The sequence below is a fragment of the Dermacentor variabilis genome, chromosome 1 (assembly GCF_050947875.1).
Source record: "Dermacentor variabilis isolate Ectoservices chromosome 1, ASM5094787v1, whole genome shotgun sequence".
In the NCBI taxonomy this organism is placed as follows: domain Eukaryota; kingdom Metazoa; phylum Arthropoda; class Arachnida; order Ixodida; family Ixodidae; genus Dermacentor; species Dermacentor variabilis.
The window spans coordinates 59,888,731-59,912,606 of NC_134568.1; the positions used below are offsets into that span (position 1 = coordinate 59,888,731).

Here is a 23,876-nt window from a genome sequence, read left to right on the forward strand (position 1 = left end):
TTGTTTTTGATGCTTCTCCACTGTGAACACAAAAAACTGCAACTTGATCAACTTTTAGTACAAAAATTCATGTGACAATGCCACAGTGGTCAATTCAGTAAGTGGGAAGCAGCGTGTGCAAGTATACAGCATATTTAGCAGATTTTAAAAATTGTGGGGCTTAGCAAAAATGATTACAATGCCAGAACATTCCGTATTAAGATAGTTGATTGTTTCACTATTAATATTGGTGGTGCTTCTTGCACTGAGCCTTCTTTACATCTATTATAAAAAAATTAACAAACTGTGGTAGATAAAATGTAGCAAGTTGTGTATACTACGTGATGTAGGAAGTGGATATGTGTAAAAGAGGACATGGGGTTACAGGCATCTCTCCACAGTCTTAAGAACAACTGCCGCTAGAGACACTCTGGCTGAACAGCCCAATGACAGGCAGATGACTGCGCCATCACCGCTCGCTCCCCGTCCTCCAAGAACTTTTTACACCCTTGATGCCATGGTTGCAAGTGAAGTAGCTGCTAGCAAAGCATCTAGGAGTGTCTACTCTAGTGGCCAATTTTGGTCACTGTCCACTAATAAAGCGGTGAATTCTAAAGCAAAGTGCAGCCCATGCAGCTGCTGTAAACAGAAGTTGGAATGCATGTTGTACTGTTGACTGCAGCCCTACTATTCTGAGGTGTGCTTTGTTGTGACTGCACTCAACTTCCCTCATATAACATGCAGAATACAGCCTGGCCATGGCATAGATAAGGCACTGATCTATTCGCAAGACATCACTGGCCAATCATCCATACCAAATTGCGTTTGTTATATTACAAATACAGTTTCTGGTGTGCTGTACTTTTTCTGTAACTCAAACTTAATGCAGTTGTTTTTTTAACTTCAATGCTTTTCGGTTACTCATGCAGTGAAAAATTCAACTCAGTTGCAACAAGTGCTGCAAATGCTTTTAGCAATAACCCAAAACTTTTTTCCCACAGACTGCTTTTCACCGGGTCTTTGACTTGGAAGCTAAAGACGCTCTCAGAGAAGATGTGGCTACATGTACTAGGTAAACAGCTTCTTTGAACCATTTATCATGGCCCAATTTTTTTTAATAACAAGGTATTACTAATATACCCAAAGTAAAGGCTTGATTGGTTATTTTTTTATTACTGTCACTATTAATTTTTTTTTTATTGTGGGGTTTTACATTTCGAAACTGCACAGTAGGTTGTGAGATATGTCATAGTGAATGGCTCCGGATTAATTTTGATCACCTGGGGTTCCTTAACATGCACCCAAAGCACAGTAAATGAGTGTTTTTTGCATTCCACCTCCATCTTGGAAGTATGCTTCCAAGATGGAGCTTGGAAGTAAGCTTGGAAGTATGCGAGTGCATGCATGTTGTAGTCATGGGGTTTAGTGGTGTCGAACAATGCTGGCCAAGGGGCAGGCTTATGGAGTAGACATAACGGCCAGGGCACGGAGCACCGCAGAAAAAAGGAAGGTGTGTTCCGTTAACAAGGACCACACAAAGACTGAGTTTATTTCAGCAGGGGGCAAGGGAACATGATGAGGTACACTTACAACATTCGGCGCAGCGTGGCACTAGTGATCAAAGCACTTTGAAACCGAAAGTGAGGATATAACGCATGTACTATTACGTTCAGCATGAGCTGCAACACGCGAGCCGTATGGCTGGAGTTCCCTCTCAGTCGAGCTAATAGTGCCAATGTGCGACGCTCAAAAAGCGTGAAGAGGTTTTCATCATTCTAGTAGTGCACGTGCCCCCATTCTTTCTTTTGTCTGCTTTCTTTGTGGAGCAATGTCACTTTGTTCTGCCAAGTAGCACGACGTTCTTAACCCTTAGTGCAGCGTGCTTCATCATGGCACACTGCTGCCCTAGCTTCATGTAACTGTTTTCGGTTTATTTCAGTGGATTCAGAGAGGTATTTGAGAAAGGTGACACATGACAATTGCGATGGGCAGATGCCACTGGAGTGCATTATCACTTCGCGAAGAAAACAGACAATGGAAAGCACGGGCATACGCACGTTGCTGGAAAGATGAAACCCTTTCCACATTTTTCTCGAGAGAGAGAAAGCCACAGATTAGCACCGCAAGCTCAACTGGCAGTAACCTTTTTCTATTGCAAAAGAGCACTCTGGCCATGGCTGTCGTATTGCAGCTCATACTGAAAGCATGCTGTTGACATAGTGACACATATGTTCATTTTTACACTGCAGTTTTTTTCAAGTCTATAAATTGCAGCAGCTTTTAATAAGGTCTCCTAAACCAATTCCACCTTTAAATAATAATGATATAGATATGATGCAATGTTTTCAATTAAAGGGACACTAAAGAGCAGCACTAAATCACTTGAGATAGTTATAGTATTTCTTCAGCAATGTGTATTTATTTGGTGGGAAAGGTGGGCTACTCGCAAACCCAAAGGTCCTTTTCTTGAATTTCGTGCCCAAACTGCAGCGCCGGTATGTCACGTGACTTCATGGATTTCAAGGTATTTTCTCGTGATTTGGCAATTTTTGTGCAGAAAATGTTTACAAAGCTCTCAGCTGAGTTTTGGGGTTCGTTTGAAAATCGAGTGTATTCCTTGCATATCAGCATACCATTAGTTTCAAGCAACCAGTGTTAAAATACTCACATCTTTTGTTTTTGCGACTTTTCTGATTCACCAAGTCTCCATTCATGAAAATACCGATCTCTTTGGTATTTCATAAGTGTATAACTTACCAATCCAGATTAGCTTTAATTCCCCTATAGTGTCCCTAGCCTGTGGGTTCAAATATTTTTTTCAGAAATTTATAGAAGCACTGCAACATAAAGAACAGGAAACATGTTGCATTTGTGACTAAAACAGCTGGTAAGCACTGTAATAAGGCCTGATTGAGCTTCCTTGTCACAAAGTGGAAGTCTTGGTCTCATTCATTGCATGATTATTGCCATGTGGTGAGGTGAAGTGTGAGATTAGTTGGTAGGTACCAATGCAGGACTGCATTGGTACCATTTATCAATGTACCAATTAAAGAGAAGCTCGGTATCACTGCTGTTCTCTGTCTCAGTGCTTGCAATCTTCTAAGATTTATGGTTATTAATGTATTGACCCCACATAATAATTAAAAAACATACTTTTGTGAGTTAAAGCAATTTCTTTATTTGCGTAATTCTTATTTTTGCGATGGAATAGCTGAATCTAGATTTTTATCATCAATGAAGTAATATAAGCAGCACAATATTCCCACTCCAAGTTCAGTCTATTAATATTTTGTGGCAAGTTCTTCACATATAATAGCAACATTGATATGCAGTGAATTTACTGATGTTCTTGTTAAAAAGACCTTTCATATGAGATTTGCCACTCTTAAACATGGAACTGGTGCTCATTTCCATGTTTCAATATAAGAATTAAGCACCTTGTAAATAAAAGCTATTTGCATGTGTCTGCTAATATTTGTGAATGATGGCCGACCATATTCCAATATTTTTATTATGATGTCGTCCGATTGTTCCTTTTCTTTCTCAGTTACATGTCTACATTCATTTAGTAAATCCTTTATACTTGTGTATTTCAGTGTCATGTTCCCATCTCAGGTGGAAGTAACTGTCCATATGAACTTGTCCGTTGTCTGATGCTTAGCTTGTATAGCTGGTGTTTCACTGGTTTCTGTTGGTTGAAACAGTTCATAAAAGGGAATTTGACGATAACTCAGTTAGACCAGTGAAACATTTTCGCTTAGGATATATAGGTAAGCCCTCCCACCTGCATCTAGCAAGTGTATCAGCTTTATCAACATTTGTAGCTAAGCATCACTGCAATCTGTTTCTGGACCGATGTTACTGTGAAGCGTGACTTGCTCTTATGACCTCTATTTTCAGCCCATATGAAGGCAGGTTTCCCATTAACACTGGTATCACAGGGTCAGTGGTCGCAACTGGTCAGGTATGTACTGGATGTTGCATTGCTTATTTGTCATGCTGCTTGCTTGTTTCTACACACACACACAAAAAAAAAGACAATTGGCAGCACTTGTCACATAATTAATGACACCATTATCACTGGAAGTTGTGCTCATATGCCAGCTGGAATGTGTATAGAATAATTTGTGGCTTTCAAATTACTCTTTGAATGTATACACTCAAACTGATAAGGAAATTTGTATGCAATACTATTAGTAAGTTTCTTGCTTAGAGACATTAAATGTAGCTTGGATATCATTCATGGTGCATATGGAATTTTGGTCAGTGCCTAGTCATGCATCGACTTTTTGTGCAATAGCAATTAAGCAGACACTCGCGGCACATTTGCGTCGTCACTGCTGCCTTGCTGTCGCAAGTCCAAGAGCACATGCATGGCCCACGGGCTCATTGCTGGTGGTCGTATGATCTGCTGAGTTTCAGAGTTGCGGCACAGTAGAGTGCTAAATTAAAGAAGGGGCAGTACAGGAACATTGGCTTTGGGACGAGGCACGCGCACTGCCCACTGCCGACGCTGCTCAGCGTACCAGCATTGTGACCATGAGTGCTTGGTGTCACGCAGTGAACTCTGTTCGTGTTTGTCTTTGGATGTGGGACGCCATGCATATTTATTTAGCAAGCGAATGTTTACTGTAATTTATACTGCCCATAAAACTACAAGCCTCACTTCGTGTGGTATTCTAGTATTCAGCAATCATTGCCAATTCTTCGACCTTACCTTCCGGTGAAAGGGTCGCATTTATATTGTATATTCAGTAAGATTGAGTATAATATGTCATTATAGCTCGTCCCTTTCTTTCTTGCAGATTCTCAACATACCTGACGCCTATAAGGATGACCGGTTTGATCCAAAGGTCTGCGCTTCTACTTGCGGACAACTTTCTGTGACAATGAAGGGAAAGCTACGGGGGTGGAGCTTCTGCACGTGTGTTACCGCATCAAGTATTCCGGCTGCATTTGACAGCACTTTTGGTTTCTTAGAAGAGATACGGAATTAGCATAGCTTCCACGTGCGATGGTTTTGCATTTGCCCAAGTGCGGAAAGGAAGAGCAGAATAATAAGTCAAATTTTACACTCGGTGGTCTGTTTTGTTTTATTTTGCTGTTATAAATAAAGATGTTATTTTTTTCTCTCGCCCAGCTTAAGCTAATGCGGATGAAAAATAGGAACTTTTTTGGAGCGCTGTTACCTGTGCGCACGTTTTGCCTCCATAGCTTACCCTTCATTGCTGCAGAAAGTTGTCCGCAAGTATAGCATCATTAATAATGGTTTATATTATGTAATGAGACTTCTCATTCTGCTATTATGGGCCTTCCATTAGGGGCTGATTAAAGTATACGGCAAAGGCAACTAAAAGATGTGCAACAATTTCTTTTCAGTATAACCTATGTTTAATAGTTTTTGTCCAATAGAGGGCTGACCTGGGAAACATTGAAATTTGCTTGCAACTGAATGTGATGGAACATTGCCCTGCAAAGCAGCACTACTCTTGCTATGTACACCTTTTTTCATTGCTTTCCTTAAACAGTTGTTAGTCTGCACTTCATGTATGTCTAGTGTTGTAGTTCTTTATGTCCTTGTCCTCAGTATCGCTTTGGAGTGCAGTGCTCCATCTTATCACAGAACCAAACTTGCCCATTACAACACATTATTAAATGCGTACAGTTAGCATAGGCAACTTTGTTAGCGCATCACCGTCATAAAGAACCAACTCATTGCAGGAAGTGTACAAAAGAAAAATATGTATGCATCTACAATGAGATGTATATTTTTATTGTGCATATGTACACATGAAAGGAAATGACACAGGAACGATAATAAAACTAAAAATTCGAGGTAATTAAGAAAAGTACCTATTTGTGCTCCTTCTGTTTGTATATGTGCTCCACAAACAACATCTTTGAAGTATTTCCTTGCATTGCTCAGACACTAAACAAAACTTCCAAACAATTTTGCTCATTTTGTGTGTAGCTCTAGTGACTTTTGTTGCTTATAGTTATTCACTGCGTAAAATCCAGAACATGATTGCACATCTCACCAGAATAACACACACATTTCTCTATTTTGCTGCATTTTGTCTAGCATATGCACTGTGGCAGATTGATTTAATAGACCTCTTTCCTCTTTGCATTTGAGAGCTGTATAAGTTTATGCTTGTGGATGCAACAGCAGTGCCACTTGCAAAACAGACTGTAATAGCTCATTAAATTTGTGCTACATGAGGGCCCTATGTTTCAGTACAGAATATAGGGGCTTTATTTTGATTTTTTACAGCCACATGCATGTTGACCCACTGCTTCAGTTGCATTTTTGCAGCTGAAGCACCATGCAGAAGAATTTATATGTTACTTTTGGTGCACATCCAAGAACTTCTGTTGACCAAAATTAATTTCAAATTGTTGACAGTGTTGTGACCCTCGCTGCATTTGCACATGTTCTAATGTAAATGGAATCTCATGCTATGTCTCATAGTTATGAAGTCATCCAATTACTATCATCTTGTGTGAAAAGTAATGTCGATTATAGTATACTTTCTTGAAGAATTGGCAACCACAAATGCTGCTAACACACTTGTTTTTACATCACTAATGCTGCAGGTGGATGAAGGGAGCTTGTTCCGACACAAGTCCATCCTCTGCATTCCAATTTACAATGCCAATCGTCTAGTCCTAGGTGTGGCCCAGCTCATCAATAAGCTTAATGGCGAGCCATTCAACAAAAACGACGAGCAGCTACTTGAGGTGAATAGGTTGTTCATTTCACTTTCATATTCTCTTCCCACTGAATAATTGTGTGTCACAGTTTTGGGTTGTTTTGTGCTCCACCTACTTGTGTGTTCTCCTTGGCATTCACTGCAGCTTTGACAAGAGTTGAGCGTGCACAAGAGGATATGCTAAATACGTGCACCTTGATTTTTGGCTAATACGCAAAATGACCAGAGTGTAAGTGATTACTAGAGAAGCTGCAGAATATGTTACAGCATCAATGCCAAGCTATCAGGTCGTTTTTTAGCTCGCAGCATCTGTTCATGGTTAAAGCTAGCATCTGCAAATGTGTTCAAAAGTTCAGACAGTAATTCAAGTTTAATCAGCTGAATGCAGAAAGACATTGAAATCAGGTACTGGAGCTTGCATTGAACAAGTCTATAATATCCTTGAAATATTAACCTTTCAATAAGCATGTAAGAAATGCACATTCGCTCAAGTGAGGATTGTATAACATCATGTTCCACTTCATGGCCACTGTGGAACCACCTTCAGTACTCATTATCACATGATTGATGACATAGTGCTTGATTCTTTGCCCAGCCTATGCTTCATTTGTTCTCATTATGTATGCACAGGCATTTGCAATCTTCTGTGGCTTGGGCATCCAGAACACACAGATGTATGAAAAGGTGGTGAAGGCCATGGCAAAACAACGGGTTACACTTGAAGTGCTCTCCTATCATGCATCTGCGCCCCTTGAAGAGGCTCTCAAGCTCAGTGTGAGTTGCATGTTTTGCCATAGAAAGAGCAACTGTGTTGGGTTTTTGAACTGCCTTGTAGAAGTGAAGAAAAAAAAATATTTTTCTTCAAGACATTAATATTTGCTTGCATAATACTCGCAATTTTTTCTGCTGAAATTTGAAGCAAAGTTCTGGGTTTGATATATGCAGGGAAATTTTTCCATAGAAGGTTATAGATGCTAAATAGAAAAGAAAAATATAGGGGTTGTAAATCAAGGTTCTTGCACCAGCCACTGTAAACTCAAAGGATTATTACTTTCAAACCGCCCCTACCTTTGGAATAAGAGCACAGGTTCTACACTAGTAGGAACTGCAAAAGCCCTTTATTTGCGAACACTAGCTGAACATACAGTCACTAAATGAATGATATAGTGACTCTGACATGACCTATTCGGAGCTGGTATCAACACTGATGTTGAAACAAGCAGATGGCTGTCTCTGCAGCAATTTTCGAGGGTGCAGTGATTACATGAGGAAAAAAAAAATTTGATGGCCATGCAGTGTGGGGGTGCGAGCATTATGTGAGTAAATACGGTAATGCTTAAGCATCCAACTTTGTTATCTTAGGGCTGGCAGTCAAAAGCACCTGAATATCCTTGCTGACACACACATTTAATGTGCAAAAAACCTGTGTCAAATAATTTATTTGCGCTCAGTTACTGGCTGCAGTATCCACATTTCTCCCATTCCTGGAAAAAAAAAACTTTTACAACTACTATACTAGAGAGCATTTGACATCAGTTCCTGTCTTCCGGTCATGCATCTGTCATTGTCGAGCACACATTGACATTATAAATTGCTATGTATCATCTACCAATTATGTGTTGCTTCAGTACATGGTAGCCTACAGATCACTTGCCCTGCAATTAATTTACCAGAGGATGGGTATGAAGAGCCATACTGTGCAGAGCAGCGCTGTTGTGATGAGCCATGTCGAATGGGGTGCCTGGATGCAACAGCATTCTTTCCTGCATGCTACTTGCTTGTACCCTGCATCCATGGCACAAAAACTTGCTTTGTGGCCAGGCCAGTTAGGGGTTTGTTTAGTCAAAAGGCTTGGCAGGTTGTGCTCAAAGGCAAGTTGCATTTGCCACATACAACTAGGCAGGTTCTTCAACTTTTGAAATATATCAAATGCACTCCATGATATGTTGAATGTAAAAGGTCGAAATGCTGGAAACAACTTGCCTGTGATGAAGTGATGCCACCCAGGCAAACAATATTCAGACTGAGATGTGTTCTACAAATCTGTACTCATAAAATGCTACACTTTCATGTGCTCACACTCATCTGTATTTTATACTTTGCAACTAGTGCTTCCCTGTGTTTGGCCTCACTTCATTTGATATCCCTGTCATTTGACTTACGCCTGAATATTGATCAAATCGCCATTTTGGCACGATCAGTAAGCTTCGGTCAGGCTGTCAACAGCTCCGTCATCTGACATCGATGCACTGGTGGACCAGGATGGGGGAACCCTGGGGGCTCCCCTCCCCGGCCAAGACATGCCGGCTGACAGTATTGAGTGTGCAACAAGCCCTCCCTTCCCCCCTTTGCTTTTATGAGGGCTCGCAACCCCATTCAGGCTACCCTGGATCCTCCCCTGCATCGGTGTCCTCAGTAATTGCGGCATCGTATCCCAGAGTTCTGCTCAGGCTGATGTTCATGCAACACATGTTTAGGCACACGTATGTGTATGCCACTGTGTAAATCTGAACAGTTTACATCAGAGCTCAGAACTCATATTTATGTTAAGTTATTTCAGATGTAACTTTGTGTTCTGCTGCTGTTATATATGCTCCAGAAATGAGTCTTTGAAGTATCTTATTGTATGCAAAATGCAATTTGGGCTTGTTGGTACATCTTGTCAAATAGCAGAATTTTGAACAGCACAATACAGCATGAAGAAAAGAGGCACAGGGCAGAGCGCTCTCTCTTGTGCATCTTTTCTTCATCCTGTGTCACACCATTAACAATTTTGCTATTGACATGGCTTACAATGTTCACCTCATGTTGTCTAAAGAGGGCCCAGTAAATGTAATGCCTGTAAAGAGGTATTTTTCTGTATCGACAACTGTTATTCACTTCAAGCCTCCATCTGCCTGCGAACTTCTATCTTGTTTGGATTTCGTAAAACGTGCTGTGCAGCCCCTTGAACTGTTGCAAAAAGCCAAGTATTTTTAGTTTTATTCCATACCAGAAGATGCCTAGAACTGGTTGTTCTTTAAGAGGACTAAAGTTTAATATGCTAGCTTAATGTTAAATTGCACAAAATCAGCAGTCAAAAACACACTGCATAGTGTTGAGCTTTTCCCTACATTTGTGACAAGCCACAAACATTACTTAAGGATGTAAATAGTGGTCAATAGGCAGTCAGCTCAAGTGCTATGGCGTCTGCCTAATATAATGTACAGGGCTGTCAACACAACCTCCGCAGTATGCATTTTGGCACTGTCATGTTTCTTATCTTCCCTGTATTTCATGTGGTGCTCGTGCAGGAGTGTGTTCTTCCATCAATGCAATCGCTGCGGTTGCAAGACTACAAGTTTAATGACTTCAGTCTTGATGACGATGGCATGCTCAAAGCCTGCTTACGCATCTTCCTTGAACTGGACTTCCTCAATCGGTTCCACATTGAGTACCTGGTGTGTATACTCTGTACTAGAACTTCACAAACGCACTTAAGTTTAATTACTATTCAATGCCATTTGGTGTCTCATAATACACATGTTTTGCACAATAGTACTACTATGTGCATCCTTTGACTTAGTAGTAGTCCTTTTTTTACTGATATGGCATGCCTAAGACTGTCACTGTTGCTGCATTTCGAACACCTCACTTTGAGTAGTTCAAAAGTTAGTTTTTCTTTATTAGCACTTTTCATGGAGCTCAGTTGAATCTATTGTATTACATGAAAACACACTGTCCATACCTCTCTTGTTCTCAGGTATTATGCCGGTGGCTTCTGAGTGTCAAGAAAAACTACCGCAAGGTGTCCTACCACAATTGGCGGCATGCCTTCAACGTTGGCCAGATGATGTTTTCCATCCTTACCGTGAGAAAATGTTTTATTGATATTGTCACCTGAAAGAAAAAAAAGAAAAACGCTTGGCATGATTTCTTTTCATGACATGGTTCAAGCTGCCAATAATTACATTGTTTTCATTTCAATGATGCCACCTAAGTAGGCTACAAAATGCTTTGTTAATGTCGACAAACAAAATGAAAACATTAATTTGGTCATTATAGCGAAATATTGCCTTTTATCAAGCAAAATTTCTTTTTGAGATGCAGCCTATTAATTTGGTTTCCATTTACTTAATGCCATCTCTCACATCGAACATTTTTGTTTAATAGCACTGTGGTGCAGGTTAATTGATTTTTATGTACTGACAACCTGCTGCACATTTTTCATGTTTCGCTTTAATCATTGCTCAGATCTGCATATTGAAGGGACCCAGAAACAATTTTGACGATTTTGTACAAACGAACTGAGTCGTTATAGGGTAGGTCCTCCTGATCATTAAGTTATGAATTTAAGTACTTCACGTAAAATGTGTAATTTGTTATAAGGTTTTAGAAATGCACATCACTACCAAACGCAGTGGAACTGCTCCCCTGTGTTTTCAGTTGCACCATCCCAATTGATGTAGTTATCCCAATTGATGTCAGTTGGGCAAACTATCAGATTGGCTAACCAGGTTGCATCATCAATAATATTTTCAACCTAATGGTGAACAAATGCAGTTTTTAATAGTTGGAATGTTGGTTAATTTGTTTCTATAAAACAAAGTACCAGAAAGAGAATACAAACCGACAATTTATTACTACACTGAAGCACTTCCGGCACACATCGTCTGCTTGTGTCACAACATTCTCCATGTTTGCGTGAGCTGCGTGGCCAGTGCTTGTCTCGAGCTTTTTTTCGCGAGTACCATGGATCGCCCTTGTTACGCTGTGGGCTGCAGATCTAGCGATCGGCAACATATCAAGCTGTGACATCATGTCCCTCTGCAAGGCAACACGTGCGAGTGGTGTGGCTGCAGCACATTGAGCTGTCAGGGTCTGACTGGTGCCAGCACCTGTGTGTTTGCAGCTGTCACTTCACGCCAGAGGATTACTACCACAATAGACTGTTATAGCGTGTCCAGTATTCAGGTAAATGCAAGCACAAGTGGACTGGGCATGGGCATTTTACCGGATGAGCAGAGGCACAAACGTGAATATTCTGCATGGTGCCAGCCACATGGCAGCACGGAGCGCAACCAGACAAACACAGAGCTAATATAGCAGTAACTAAGTGTATTCTGCTTTGCTGCTGGCATAAATTTTTGGAAGGAGCATAATTGTGAGCACATTGTCTTTTTAAACGTTTAAGATGTTTTAGAATTGGTTACAGCAATAGTAGCCCTGTGTATGGATGGATGGATGGATGGAAGGTAGTAGGAGCGCCCCCTTTGAAATAGGGTGATGGCAGTTGCCACCATGCCCAGCTTGGCAGCTTGGTCAGTATGGCTGCTTAAGCTCTGCACCACCTGGAGGCTGCACCATGAAAGCTGCTCACGTTTATGCTAAGCCCCTTCGTCACAGCGGTAGTAGTATGGAGGGGCTTTAGTTTACACCTCCATCAAAATGCCCAGCTATCTTGTGGTTACCAGAATACTGGACCCGGTGCTGTGACAGAACGCTTAATTGCAACACACACTGCTTGGATAACTCTCATGGGGGATTGACAGCCAGGTGGCTAGCAGAAAGGTTGGAGACGCTTCGCGCGCTGGCTCCAAGACAACCGGAAGTAGATGACACGACATCACATCATGACGCAGAGCCAGTGAAGACGGAGCTTAGCCCCGGTCACTCGGTAAATGAGTTGAGGAGAAAGCATGTCTAAGGAGGAGGGTAACATGTAATCGTCTGTAGCTCTCTTAATATGAAACACTTCGCTTAAATTGTAACACTAATGTTTAACTGTACCTGTACCCTATGCATCTACAAAACTTGTCCAAACCATTTCAGAGACCCTTTAATACTGGAAAATATGATGCATTTTAGAAGTGCAATGCTAAACTACAACCTTGCTGGCATATGTATTAGGTGTTTGCTTCTGTGGTGCCTCTTTTCTCACTTCAGCCTGAAAAAAAAATTTTGCAATCTTCTTTTGCATAATGTGATTGCTGCTTAACGATAAGCTCAATTTTGGGGGGGGCGGGGTTGCCCTGCTAGCAGGGAAGTAGACTAACATGTCCTCACAAGCTTCATTGGTTGTTCAAGGTGCAGCACTCGGTCTCATCACATAACATGCTTATGCAGTTATTGTTGTTAGCAGACTGAGTTCACTGCTTCACAGAAGTCTTTGAAAATCTTGTTTCAGCTTAAAATCTTAGATTCATATGCCTCTGGATAGCACCTTTTAGTGCAAATACTTCTTACTACCAAATATTGGCTTTGAGAAGTACCTGTTCAGAATAAGAAAAACATTTATATTAACTGGAATATTTGTGAGCTGTCATCATGCACAACTTGTGGTGCACATATCTGTACAAAGGATTCTTCTATCACAGGGGGGCTTAAAATTTCACATTTTATTTACAGCATATTTCTAACACTAGAATACTCTCTGCCTGCAGAACACAAAACTTCATGAAGTTCTTGGTGACCTGGAAACATTTGGCCTCATCATGGCCTGCTTATGCCATGACCTGGACCACAGAGGAACCAACAACTCCTTCCAGATCAAGTACAGATATGCAGTGTCTCATTTATTTCACTCCCTATCATGCCTTAAATATTCTATGAATCATGTCTAGCTTGAAAGTTTGTTCGGAGTGGCACTTGTAAGGCACTGTCTCAGGAAAATTTTCTCACAACAATTTTCTTCACAAAATCTCTGAGTCCAATTTTGGGATTGAAATAACAAAAGCTTGTGCCAACAGAAATGCATGGGTGCTGGCCAGAACCTTCAGTCGGGATCAAATTAAACACAGTTGAATTACCAGAAGTTGACCGTATGGTACAAGTGTCTGCGTGTGCCACCAGTTGTGGCTGTAAATCCAGCATTCGGGTGCTGGGAAGCTAGCACATAGATTTGCCTATACTTTGTCCATCTTGCTCCAAACAACATCATCCGTTCTTATACTGACATTTGAAGCGGATTTTTCGTTGCAAAATTTTTGCATGGCAACTATTAGACTCATATTTAGCCTCTGATTTCTAGCATTCTATGACTCTCAGAATGTTGCAAACAAAACCAATCATTTAGAATACTAAAAATAATCGCACATGCCATGTATACTTAGCAGACCATCCAGATTTAGTGGTATGTATACTCAGAAGTATCGCAATTTATTGATGCTATAGAAATCATGCAGTGAAATTAATTAGGCTTCGAATAAACATTGTAACGTAAGCTAACACCCTACACAAGTGAACCACAGAAAAATAATAATAGAAACTGAATCATGCTTTGTCAATGAATCCATGTCAAATTGTAGAAAACTCTATTAACTACCAATAGTTCCCATGGTGGCTGAATAATTGTAGTGCCAGATTTGTGTTTAGTAATCATAGCACAATACTATGATAATGATCACATAATGAGGCATATTACTATAGTCACTGAAAAGTCAATAATGCAGGAGAGGCTCCTTCCAATATAACGCATGAAGCAGCTGCCCTTCATCATTACGTGCTTCAAGAAATGGTTTCAATGCCAATGCCACCTGCACACACAGGAAGTGTGCCAGGTGCTCACCATCAAAGAGCATGCTGCAATCATGCTCCGCACGTTCTAAAATCTAAAGCTGCCACGTGCAGGTATGAAGAAGATAGCTCACAGCCCAAGCAGGTATAGCTTAAAAGGGATTAGGATAGGAATTCCCCTTATTTTCTTTCCAAGGTACCTCCTCGCCATCAACCCCCCTCCTTCCCTGTAGTGTGTGCACCATTGAGAGATGCACTATGAGAGAAAAGGCCTAGTCACTTAGTGGATCTCTTTGCAGACATGGGTGTCACACTGTAAATGAGAAGAAAAAGCTCCCCCAGAAGGGTTAGGAGTTCCAGAACAAGGAAGCACCTGAGCAAGGCAGGCAGGGACGTTAATACAGAGGGTAAAGAAGGAGAGGGAGACGAGGATGACGGAGGTGATTCGCTGGTGCATGTTACATGCTCTCTATAAGAGGCACTTGCTGCATTATTGACCTGTCACTGACCACAGTAACTGCTTAAAATCAAGGGGCAACACTTGGTGGATTTAAGGAGGCAACTCAAGTTGAAGTACATTTGTGGATACTGGGGTCATGCAGCTAAACAGAAATGCACTGAATCTATGGGAAACTGAACAAAGATTGTCACCCTGTTCAGTTTGTCAGTGTATTCTGTAGGAGCTGAGGGTCATGGCCTCAGAGTCTGGCGTCACACAGATGGTCGCTCTCCAGCCTACGCCGCCGATGCGTCTCGTAACGGGTAGCTGGCCCATGTACGCTAATGGAGCATCACACGGAGGCTAAGCAGGCCCACGCCATTGTCCAAGTTTCCTTAATGAGGGTTGCTTCTTTCGTGAATTTCGTGAAGGTTATGTGGTTGAGAGGATGAGGAACGGAACAGGGGGTTTATTTACATTGGAATTGCAAACTTATTTACTTAGAACAAGGGGTATTGTACCGTCTAGAGCCTGGAGTGCAGTACATTGTTCACGTAGCATGAGCTACAGGTCAGCAGCCTACATCTTTCTCGCGAGCACACAACAGAGCACACTAGCACACTCCAGCGTTCCACTGAAATCTCTTTGGTCCTCCCTAGACCCCTAGGCCAGGGAAATCTGTGATCATATCTTCCTCCAACTGGAGCGCCTTGAGACTGAAGGTGTACATAAGTAGTTTGGCATCTTTGTTCTCTGAACACAGCGAAAGGAGGGGAGCTTCGTAGACAGGAATTGTCACGTTTTACTCAAACTGGCACGTCTTGGTTGACTGTGGCGGTTACCGGGGTCCGTGAACGAACGGCGTAGAACACCCTTTTCCAGGGGTTTCTTGCTCCCATCGTTGGTGACAGCAACAGTTAACGATCAATCAACACTCGATCTGCCAAACATGTCTTGCCTTGTTGATGCTGCAGGTCTGTCCAAGGGGACGCATTGTTAGCTTACTGAAGTGATTCGTCGCAGTGGTGCCGGAGAGGCTAGAAGGTCACTGCCCCCATTGGCCGATCGTAACAGTCCTTATAGGTAGAAATGACCAAGCTAGCCTTCACCCCAGGAGTGTCAATAAGCTCGGAACCGTCTAATAAGAAACATGCCAAGCATAAACACTGAGCAACAACACCCAAATTATTTATTTTCAGTGAAAGTGAGCTTAAAAGAAGGTGCAAGAATGCAGTGACGCTCACAGAACAACAAAATTCTCTGGTCGCAGCGTGTAAGAACATATTGAGGGATGTGAACAGCATGGGGCACAAGAGATATACATATATGCACAAGAGATACTGCAAGTGCAACACGAAAGAAAACAGCAGTGGCCCCCGGAGACATACCCTTTAACAGTCCATCGCAAACACCTTGTGACACGTAAGGGTAGCCATCCATTCATGTGGCACGTTGCAATCACAAAACTCTTGGCGTACCCAAACAATCGGCAAACTACAGTTCACGGCATGTTGGGGATTGCTGCTACTGACAAATCACCATGCTGGTGCAGTCGGCAATAGGTGCATTGCCACGGGAACCTTGCTGCAAAGCTTCATGCTGCATGGATATCCAATATCACGCTGCTATTTTGTTTATTTTTGATTCTGTAACAGGATGAAAAGATGCACAGTGTGTTGACTGTACTAATGCACGCTTCTTTTCATCCTCGTCCTGCTTGGTGCTGTCCATGCGAGGGTATGTTCAACCAAAAAACCCAATTCTAACAGTGTCAAGATAGCTTAAGTTGTTGCTTACATAACAGTATGAATGTTATGGTCGGTACTGGGAATTTTCTTATAAATTTTTTTTGTGGCACACATTAGCTTTGAAATCAAGGGGGCTAATGGGCTTCCACATAAGACATATGGCATATGAAACTAGGCTGTTTTGTAGGTCAGTTTCAGTGTTCACACTGTTTATTTCAGGTCATCATCTCCGTTGGCACAGTTGTATTCTACATCAACAATGGAGCACCACCACTTTGACCAGTGTGTCATGATACTCAACAGCCAGGTATGTGTGATGAAATGTAACATTCGAGCATGTGCCCTGCACTCCACATCAGCAGCTTATAGTGCAGGTAGCTAGTAAAGGCTTTACAGCTACTCGATGCAGCTATCAGCAACAAGAAGAAGTAAGAACACGAAGTCACGGCCACGATCAAGCCAAGAAAGCTTGGAAGCGACACCTGCAGTTACCACCAGCATCTGTCAAACTTCTTGCTGCTGCCTAGTGGTGGCACCATAAGCAGCTACTGTGGATTGTAAGCCACATGTTTGCGTGTTCGCTTTCGTAAAGGTGCTGCGTGTACAGTCACATAACCAACATTTTGTCTGCTACTTCACTACAGTGGCATATCTTTCCGGGGCTTGCAATGAATAAGTTTTTGTTAATTTTTATGTAGCATCAGTGTTTTAACTAATAACCTTTACAAGGCTATATTTAATTTTACAGTTTACTGCCAAATCGTATTGATATTCTTTTCAGGATATATACTATATGAAAAAAAATGAGAACAATCTTATGTTACTGAATGCAGCACTCAAATTGTAGACTATGTTATCCAAGTAATGTGATAATTTAAGTGATAGAAGAGCTACATGTAACACTATGATTTACTGGACCCCAATGGAGCACGCACTATTGGTTCAAGTTATCTAGTGTTTGAATTATAATATCAGCATTTATCTTACATGGGTGCCTTTTGTGGCTTTCTAAGCATGCTTAAAATAAAATGTTGATTGAACAAATGTCGAATTAAGGAAGTCAATTGTATTTGTGTGCATGCAACACTTGAAAAAGCTACCTTCTTTTTTGCATGAGCAGTCAACAGTCTCAATATGCATTAAAAAAATCTGCTTTGTTTGATGCTCACTTAGTTATATACTATACGACATACATTCAAGCCATAAGTCAACAAAACCTAGCTTCTATATTCACAAGCATGCTGACTCAAATATCGTCCTTGGCTCTGCTGAGTGTAGTTCAGTGAGTAGATACTTCAATACTCTCCTTTGCTTTGGGAACACGTCTCCATTTGAGTGCCTTCGAGCAGGTGCTGAGAGTGCTTGGTTATGAAGTTTTTGATCAGGAATTGCCGAGGAGGCAATATTGAAGAACCCTTCAGTTGAGGTGCAGTGCTGCCATCCACATTCTGTAGTGTCAGAATGGTGTGTCAAGTGAGGGGATGTTACCTGGTCATGACTTCTATTAAAGGAATATTGTAAAATATATACTTTATGCCTATCTACTCTTCTTGCAGGGCAACCAGATTCTGAGTCATGTTTCTCCAGAGGAGTACACCACCATTATAAGGATTGTGGAAGAGGCCATTCTTGCCACAGACCTTGCCGTCTACTTCCGGTGAGGCTGTTGCCAGTGCCTGTGTCCTGCCTAGTTGTTCATATTTTGGATAATGGCCAAAAACACAATACACAGACTGATTTTCTTGCTGGTATATATGTAGATGCTGTGCTGTCCACGTTCTCTTCTTTTTTTTTTCTCTGCAGAGTATTAATGAGAAAATCATGGCTGCTGCATGCACTCCTTGCTCAGGTTTAGACAATACAGCAAGGTGCACTTCAAGTACAGGTTTCACTGTACTTGATGCACGCCTTGATGTACTTGAAGAGCATAGGGGGGAACCCCACATGTGCTCTTAGGCTCTTGGACACCCGCGCTCTTGGGACAAAGGAACGACAACACAGTAGTGCAAACTATCACAACGGCATTTATTGCACCTTTCATAGACTAATGCCTGCTAGCCGAGTTGCTATCCACAAAACATGCTGAGGGGCATCTCAAAAATCGCAAAAATCTGACTCACCGCGAACGGATAGTGAGCGAATATGTTCGCCCCACGCTGGACACTGCCTGGTACGTTCGAACAATCGTGTTCGTCCATTCCGGTGTATGCCTCGCGAGACGGTCTCGCAGAAGCATGGATCGGCGCACGTGCAGAACATCCACGCCGCTTGCCGAACCGAAGCCAAAAAGGAAGAGCCTACTCCCTGTCACGCCCGACCAACCCCGCCATTAGGTAGTGCTAGCAGTGCCAAACTTGCACCATCTTTTGTAATGCACTGCAACCAGACTGACCACCGCCGGCACTAAGCTACGCAGAGAAGCCAGATTATAGGAAATGCGAGACAACACACATAAGGGGATGCGTGAGAGTCACACATCCCCACAAACCTCAATTTAACGAAGTGTATATGTTTGCGATTTCAGTATAATGAAATTTTGCTTCTGCCGCAAAGGAATTCTGAGACAATAAATGGAAACTTCTGTGGACGCAGATGGTCAAATGGTTGAATTACAAGCGGCTGCTTGCAAACGCACCTCTCAAATTGCGTGCTGTGCGACAACAGCCACCGACTGCTGAAGTGGAGCAGCATCGTGTTCTTTATAAAGTCCAAGTGCAGTAAGATCCTATCACCCCCCACACACTTTGTTCTTTAGGTGCGAGTGAAAGTGTGCGAGGGTGAGACAAGAAAGATGGTGGCTTCTCGAGTGCCGCCTTCCCGCGCGACCAAAGAGTGGGCGTGCCGAGATGGCGTGGCATCATGTAAGCTGTGTTACCATGTGTCTCTAGTATTGGAGGTTGCATAATCTCGAGTTTCGGCGATCCTTGGAGTGAGAGGCAGAGGAAGCATTCGCTCCCCACTGCCAGCGCTTTTCATGATAGCGTCATGTCAGTGCGGGCGACGCTATCAGCCGCGAGGGCGGAGTGTAGTGTGACTGGCTTCACTTAATTCGTACTGCTGATGTGAAGATATCGTCCACGAGGCATGAAACCGTATCATTCGTCACCAACTCCCAAAACCCCAAAATGAATTGTTTTCTCTTTCAAGTTTGCTTTTTTTTTTGACTGGCCGATAATTCGGAAAATTCTGCGGCCCCTTTCTGTGGAAGAAAAATCGATCGATGACTGTACATATTTGGATAAAAGGTTGAATTTCAATGCAACGAAATTTCGATATAACGAAGTAAATTGCCGATTTTACCTACTTCGTTATGTCGACGTTTGCAAGGTTACTGCATAGCAAGGTTTTCCTTTATATGCAAGAAAAATTTATGATAATAACTTTTTACTTTCTTGTGGCAATGAAAGCAAGCTTAGTTCTGCATTATGTGCATGCACTGAAAGGGCAAGTTGGTATCCATCTGAAGGTAGCGCAACAAACCTATACTTTTCAGAAAGTTTCATGGTTGAAAAGTTAAGTTATGCTGCAGGTGATGAAACCTTGCGGCACCATATTTCTGGGGTAGCTTCTGTATGAACTGAGCTAAGTAGGAGGCTAGCAGTTGGTAACTAGGGGATGATGAGGGTAGCATGTTTAGCGAGCTGGTTCTGAGCAGCTCGCTAAACATGCTACCCTCATCACAGTTAGTCGTAGCAGTTGGTAGGCTTGGGTAGATTGCTTCAAGTTATTAATTCACTCTTGCCTTACCTCCTGGTTAGTGCAGTTTTGGTAGAGCAAATGCCAACGAACAGAATGGAAAAACAAGAAGAGAAACTGATAGGAACATAAAGACTAAATTGAAGGTAACTGGGGTGACTAGCACTAAAACAAAGATGCACACATTCAAAGGGGGGACAAACACACAAGTGTTTGTGTTCGTCCTCCCTTCCTAGCTGCGTGTATGTCTTTTTTAGCCGTAATTCCTTTCAACAGTCATGCAAAACGAACTAGCCCAACAGTTAGTCGTAGCAGTTGGTAGGCTTGGATAGATTGCTTCAAGTTATTAATTCACTCCTCCCTTACCTCCTGGTTAGTGCAGTTTTGGTAGAGCAACTGCCCCAGAAAGGCAATGGTGCCAAGTTTAACTGCTATTAGAACTAGGACAAATTTTTCTTCAACCGTTAAGCTTTCTTTCTGAAGAAACTGTGTGGGTCTTCTTCGTAGCTTTGTGTTGTTCTCAAGTGAAAAACTGTCCCTTTCATGAAACTTCCTCTACCTCATGGATTTCTGCATAATTTATTTCCCTATTATGTGTACTGAGCCCTTTCACTGAGAGAAGCTTAACTCGATCCTAACTCTATGTGCTTTTGCTTTTCTCTTTGTATCTGTAGTAAGAGAGGCCAGTTCTTCAAGCTTGTGGAGAACGACGAGTACCAGTGGACCAACTCCGATCATCGTGAGCTTCTCAGGTGACGTGAGGATGCTACTTTTTGTTGAGGAAACACCTAGGGGTGTTCGTTCATAGTATTGTTGAATTGCACACTGAAATAGTTTAGAGGAATATTCCTGTGTTTAGTGTAAATTTTTATCAGTCACCTGTGAGAGATGATAAGTGTAGTAAAGCTGAGTGAATACTTTGTTTTTAATGATGTGTTCATTGGGCAAAGCTCTGCAAATGAGGCATGTTGCATGCTTCTCTAAGCACCTAGTTTTCATGTGTGATATTACTCCAACAATAAGTTTAACTTTTTAAATGTTGAACCTGTATAGCTTTCTGTGTAGCCGCTACTGCACATTAAAGAGGCCCTGAACCACCCCTCTGGCTTGGTGAAATAACATAGTCTGTGGGAGCATATGCTGTTGTGAACATCTCAGCCAAGTTTTGCTGTCATACACGGTGCATGGAGCTCGCAAGAGGATTGTGAAGCCACCTTTCTTTTAAACGCTTTCTTTTCAACAGAAGGCCCTTTCCTCACTTTTTTCTGGATGCTTTATTTTGTCATCGGATGCTTTATTTTGTCATTCCCTTAGGGCACATTCACACCGGCGACTTGAGGAGGTCGCGCGACCATTTGCGACTCGCAATCAAAAAGCGACCGAAGGCGACTGATGTTCACACCGGCAAGCCCGGCTGAGCGCGACCCGCAAGTCGCAATCCCGGAGATTATCGTTCTCAGCGAGAACTCTTGGAATCTACGCGGAATTTGAACGCGACGCCAAAGGAGGCCGGATGTAGACACACGAAAGATCACTTCCGGTGCACCGCTGATTGGTTTATCAGTTTTGCGACCACGGTCGCGCGACTGAAAAATCGCGCAGAGAGCGACTGGCCCAAAATGGTCGCTTTTCAAGAAAGGCGACCGTTTGCGACCATTTGCGACTGGTCGCTTTGCGACCAACTTGGTCGCGCGACCACTGTCAGTCGCCGGTGTGAATGTGCCCTTAGATGACTGATATTGGCCGATAGCTGACATCAAGTTGCGGTTGGCTATATGGTGTAGATACTGCAGCTGCCGCGGGGTGCCGCCACGAGTCCACTGGCTAAGCACACTGCGGCTTGCTGAGGACAACCGCGTTTGGCTGATGTTTAGCATGTTGTAGGCACCAAAGATGGAAGTCGTAGCGTCTACGTCAACATCCAAAATGAAATTTGAACTGCACACCACGGTGCCATTTAGAAGGTGGAGTGTTGTGGACACGCCCCACTGCGCTGTAGCCTCTGCAGTGCGAGGCATTGAAAAAGGAACGGGAGCACGGAAGAGGTCGTGTTTGATTGCCAATAACTCCGCTTCTGCTGAACGCACTGAAGTACTTTTTGCGGGAAATATTTCTGAAATAGCCTATTTTCACTTCAAATGCCTTTCTGCACTTTGATAAAAAGTGGTTCAGGGCCCCTTTAAAATTGCACTCTCTTCATGCATACTGACACCCCCGCCCAACAATTCTTGTGTTCACTACAGTGGCATAAAGCCAACTCTATTTTTTTTTTTCTTTTCATGTGGAGGGGTCGGGGTGTGATGTTCAGAAAATGTCTATAGTATATCTACGAATGCCATCTTTTCTGCACATTGTTGATCAGCTGTGAAGAGCCATAGCAGCTGTTTCATTAAGTTGTTAAAGCTAAGTGCATGCCATTACTCATGCAACACAAGAAACACTGGTCCTTGTTCAAAGCAATATGTTATGTTACATATATGAAGTTCCTGCCATGTAGCATACACATATGTATCGGTGTCTTTCATTCGACAACACACCTTTCAAAAATAGTCCTTTATTTCATATAACACTCATGCTGTAGCACTGATCCTAAGTAGATGCACACAATAAAATGCACTTCATACCTGATAAAGTCATTATTTATAGTGCAAATGACCATCCTCCCACTATTGCTTACGAGTATATATACACATCACTGCAATTTTATCTTTTGGCAGCTATCATCTGCCACACTAGTTCAACATTTATTTGATTTACATCTGCAGTTTTTTTGCCCGAGTTAGATGGTTTGTACTATTGAACATTTTAGTTGTCCTTAAATTTTGATCAGTGCTAGTGACAGATGTAAGGATAAGACAAAGGGCTGATTGATGCATACAATCTTTTCTTCATTGTCCTAATTTTCCCATTGAGAAATTAATATTTCATTGATTGATTGATTATGCACTGAAGTGCTGATTAACATACAAATTGATGTTCACATAATGAAAGGTACGATGTAATATGTTAATAGCAAAATAATTGTGCCTGATAGCCAGCCCTTATAGTTGTCACTGTTCAGGGCTGTGTACCTGTGCTCTCTGTACTCAGGAGTGGTGGCATTACCCTCTCTTCCTTCCTTTCTGAGTAGCTTGAGTGCTTTTTCAGATATTCTTAGCTCAGCGTTTGTTTTCTTTCATTAAAATGCTCGCTATGCTCCTTTTTTTTTTTCAGAAATATGCTGATGACAGCTTGTGATATTGGAGCAATCACTAAGCCCTGGGATGTCCAGAGAGTGGTGAGTGAAGGAACAGAACAAAGATATGCCAATCATTGCTGTACGCTGTCAAGTTTACCAGTAATGTTGGTGGCATGTAATTTTTTTGCATTGGCAGTTTTTGAGATGGCTGCTTTTATTACAATTGCAGCAATAAGATGGGTGAGGTGGCACAATTTCGTGTGCCATTAAACATACTAAGAGAAGTATGAGAAAGCTAAGCTAAGCTAAAGTCAAATGGCCTTCATTCCATTGTGTGTTCTTCTCAATTAAGACCTTGCCAACGAATAGTGGAACCAGTCCTAAAACAGGTCTGCACATGTATGTTCTCTTTCCATGGCTAATAAAGCATACTTGAATAAGCGTGGCTTAATTTGATATCAAGCCAGAATGCAAATAAGAATACAAATTGACTTGTCAAGCAAATTATAGCTTGAACTTGCTTGAGAAACAGTAGGCTAGCCAGATGAAGCCAGGCGTGAAGGTTTAAGACAAGCCTAGATAAGTGGTCTGGCAAGTCCGAAAGCAGGTGAAAGCAAAATTAATAGAAA

The 23,876-nt window shown here is 42.1% G+C and overlaps 1 protein-coding gene across 4 annotated transcripts in view; it reads left to right on the forward strand.

Moving 5' to 3' along the window:
• Nucleotides 1–23,876, forward strand: part of Pde11 (Phosphodiesterase 11) — a 675,281-nt gene that overhangs the window by 638,693 nt on the left and 12,712 nt on the right. For all 4 annotated transcript variants that reach the window (XM_075687737.1, XM_075687742.1, XM_075687750.1 and 1 more), the window contains 12 exons: nt 981–1,051; nt 3,880–3,943; nt 4,785–4,832; nt 6,577–6,720; nt 7,323–7,466; nt 9,986–10,132; nt 10,435–10,542; nt 13,115–13,224; nt 16,593–16,680; nt 17,930–18,030; nt 20,744–20,821; nt 23,283–23,346. In XM_075687737.1, coding sequence (XP_075543852.1) covers nt 981–1,051; nt 3,880–3,943; nt 4,785–4,832; nt 6,577–6,720; nt 7,323–7,466; nt 9,986–10,132; nt 10,435–10,542; nt 13,115–13,224; nt 16,593–16,680; nt 17,930–18,030; nt 20,744–20,821; nt 23,283–23,346 — 1,167 coding nt within the window. The remainder of the gene's footprint in view (nt 1–980; nt 1,052–3,879; nt 3,944–4,784; nt 4,833–6,576; nt 6,721–7,322; nt 7,467–9,985; nt 10,133–10,434; nt 10,543–13,114; nt 13,225–16,592; nt 16,681–17,929; nt 18,031–20,743; nt 20,822–23,282; nt 23,347–23,876) is intronic.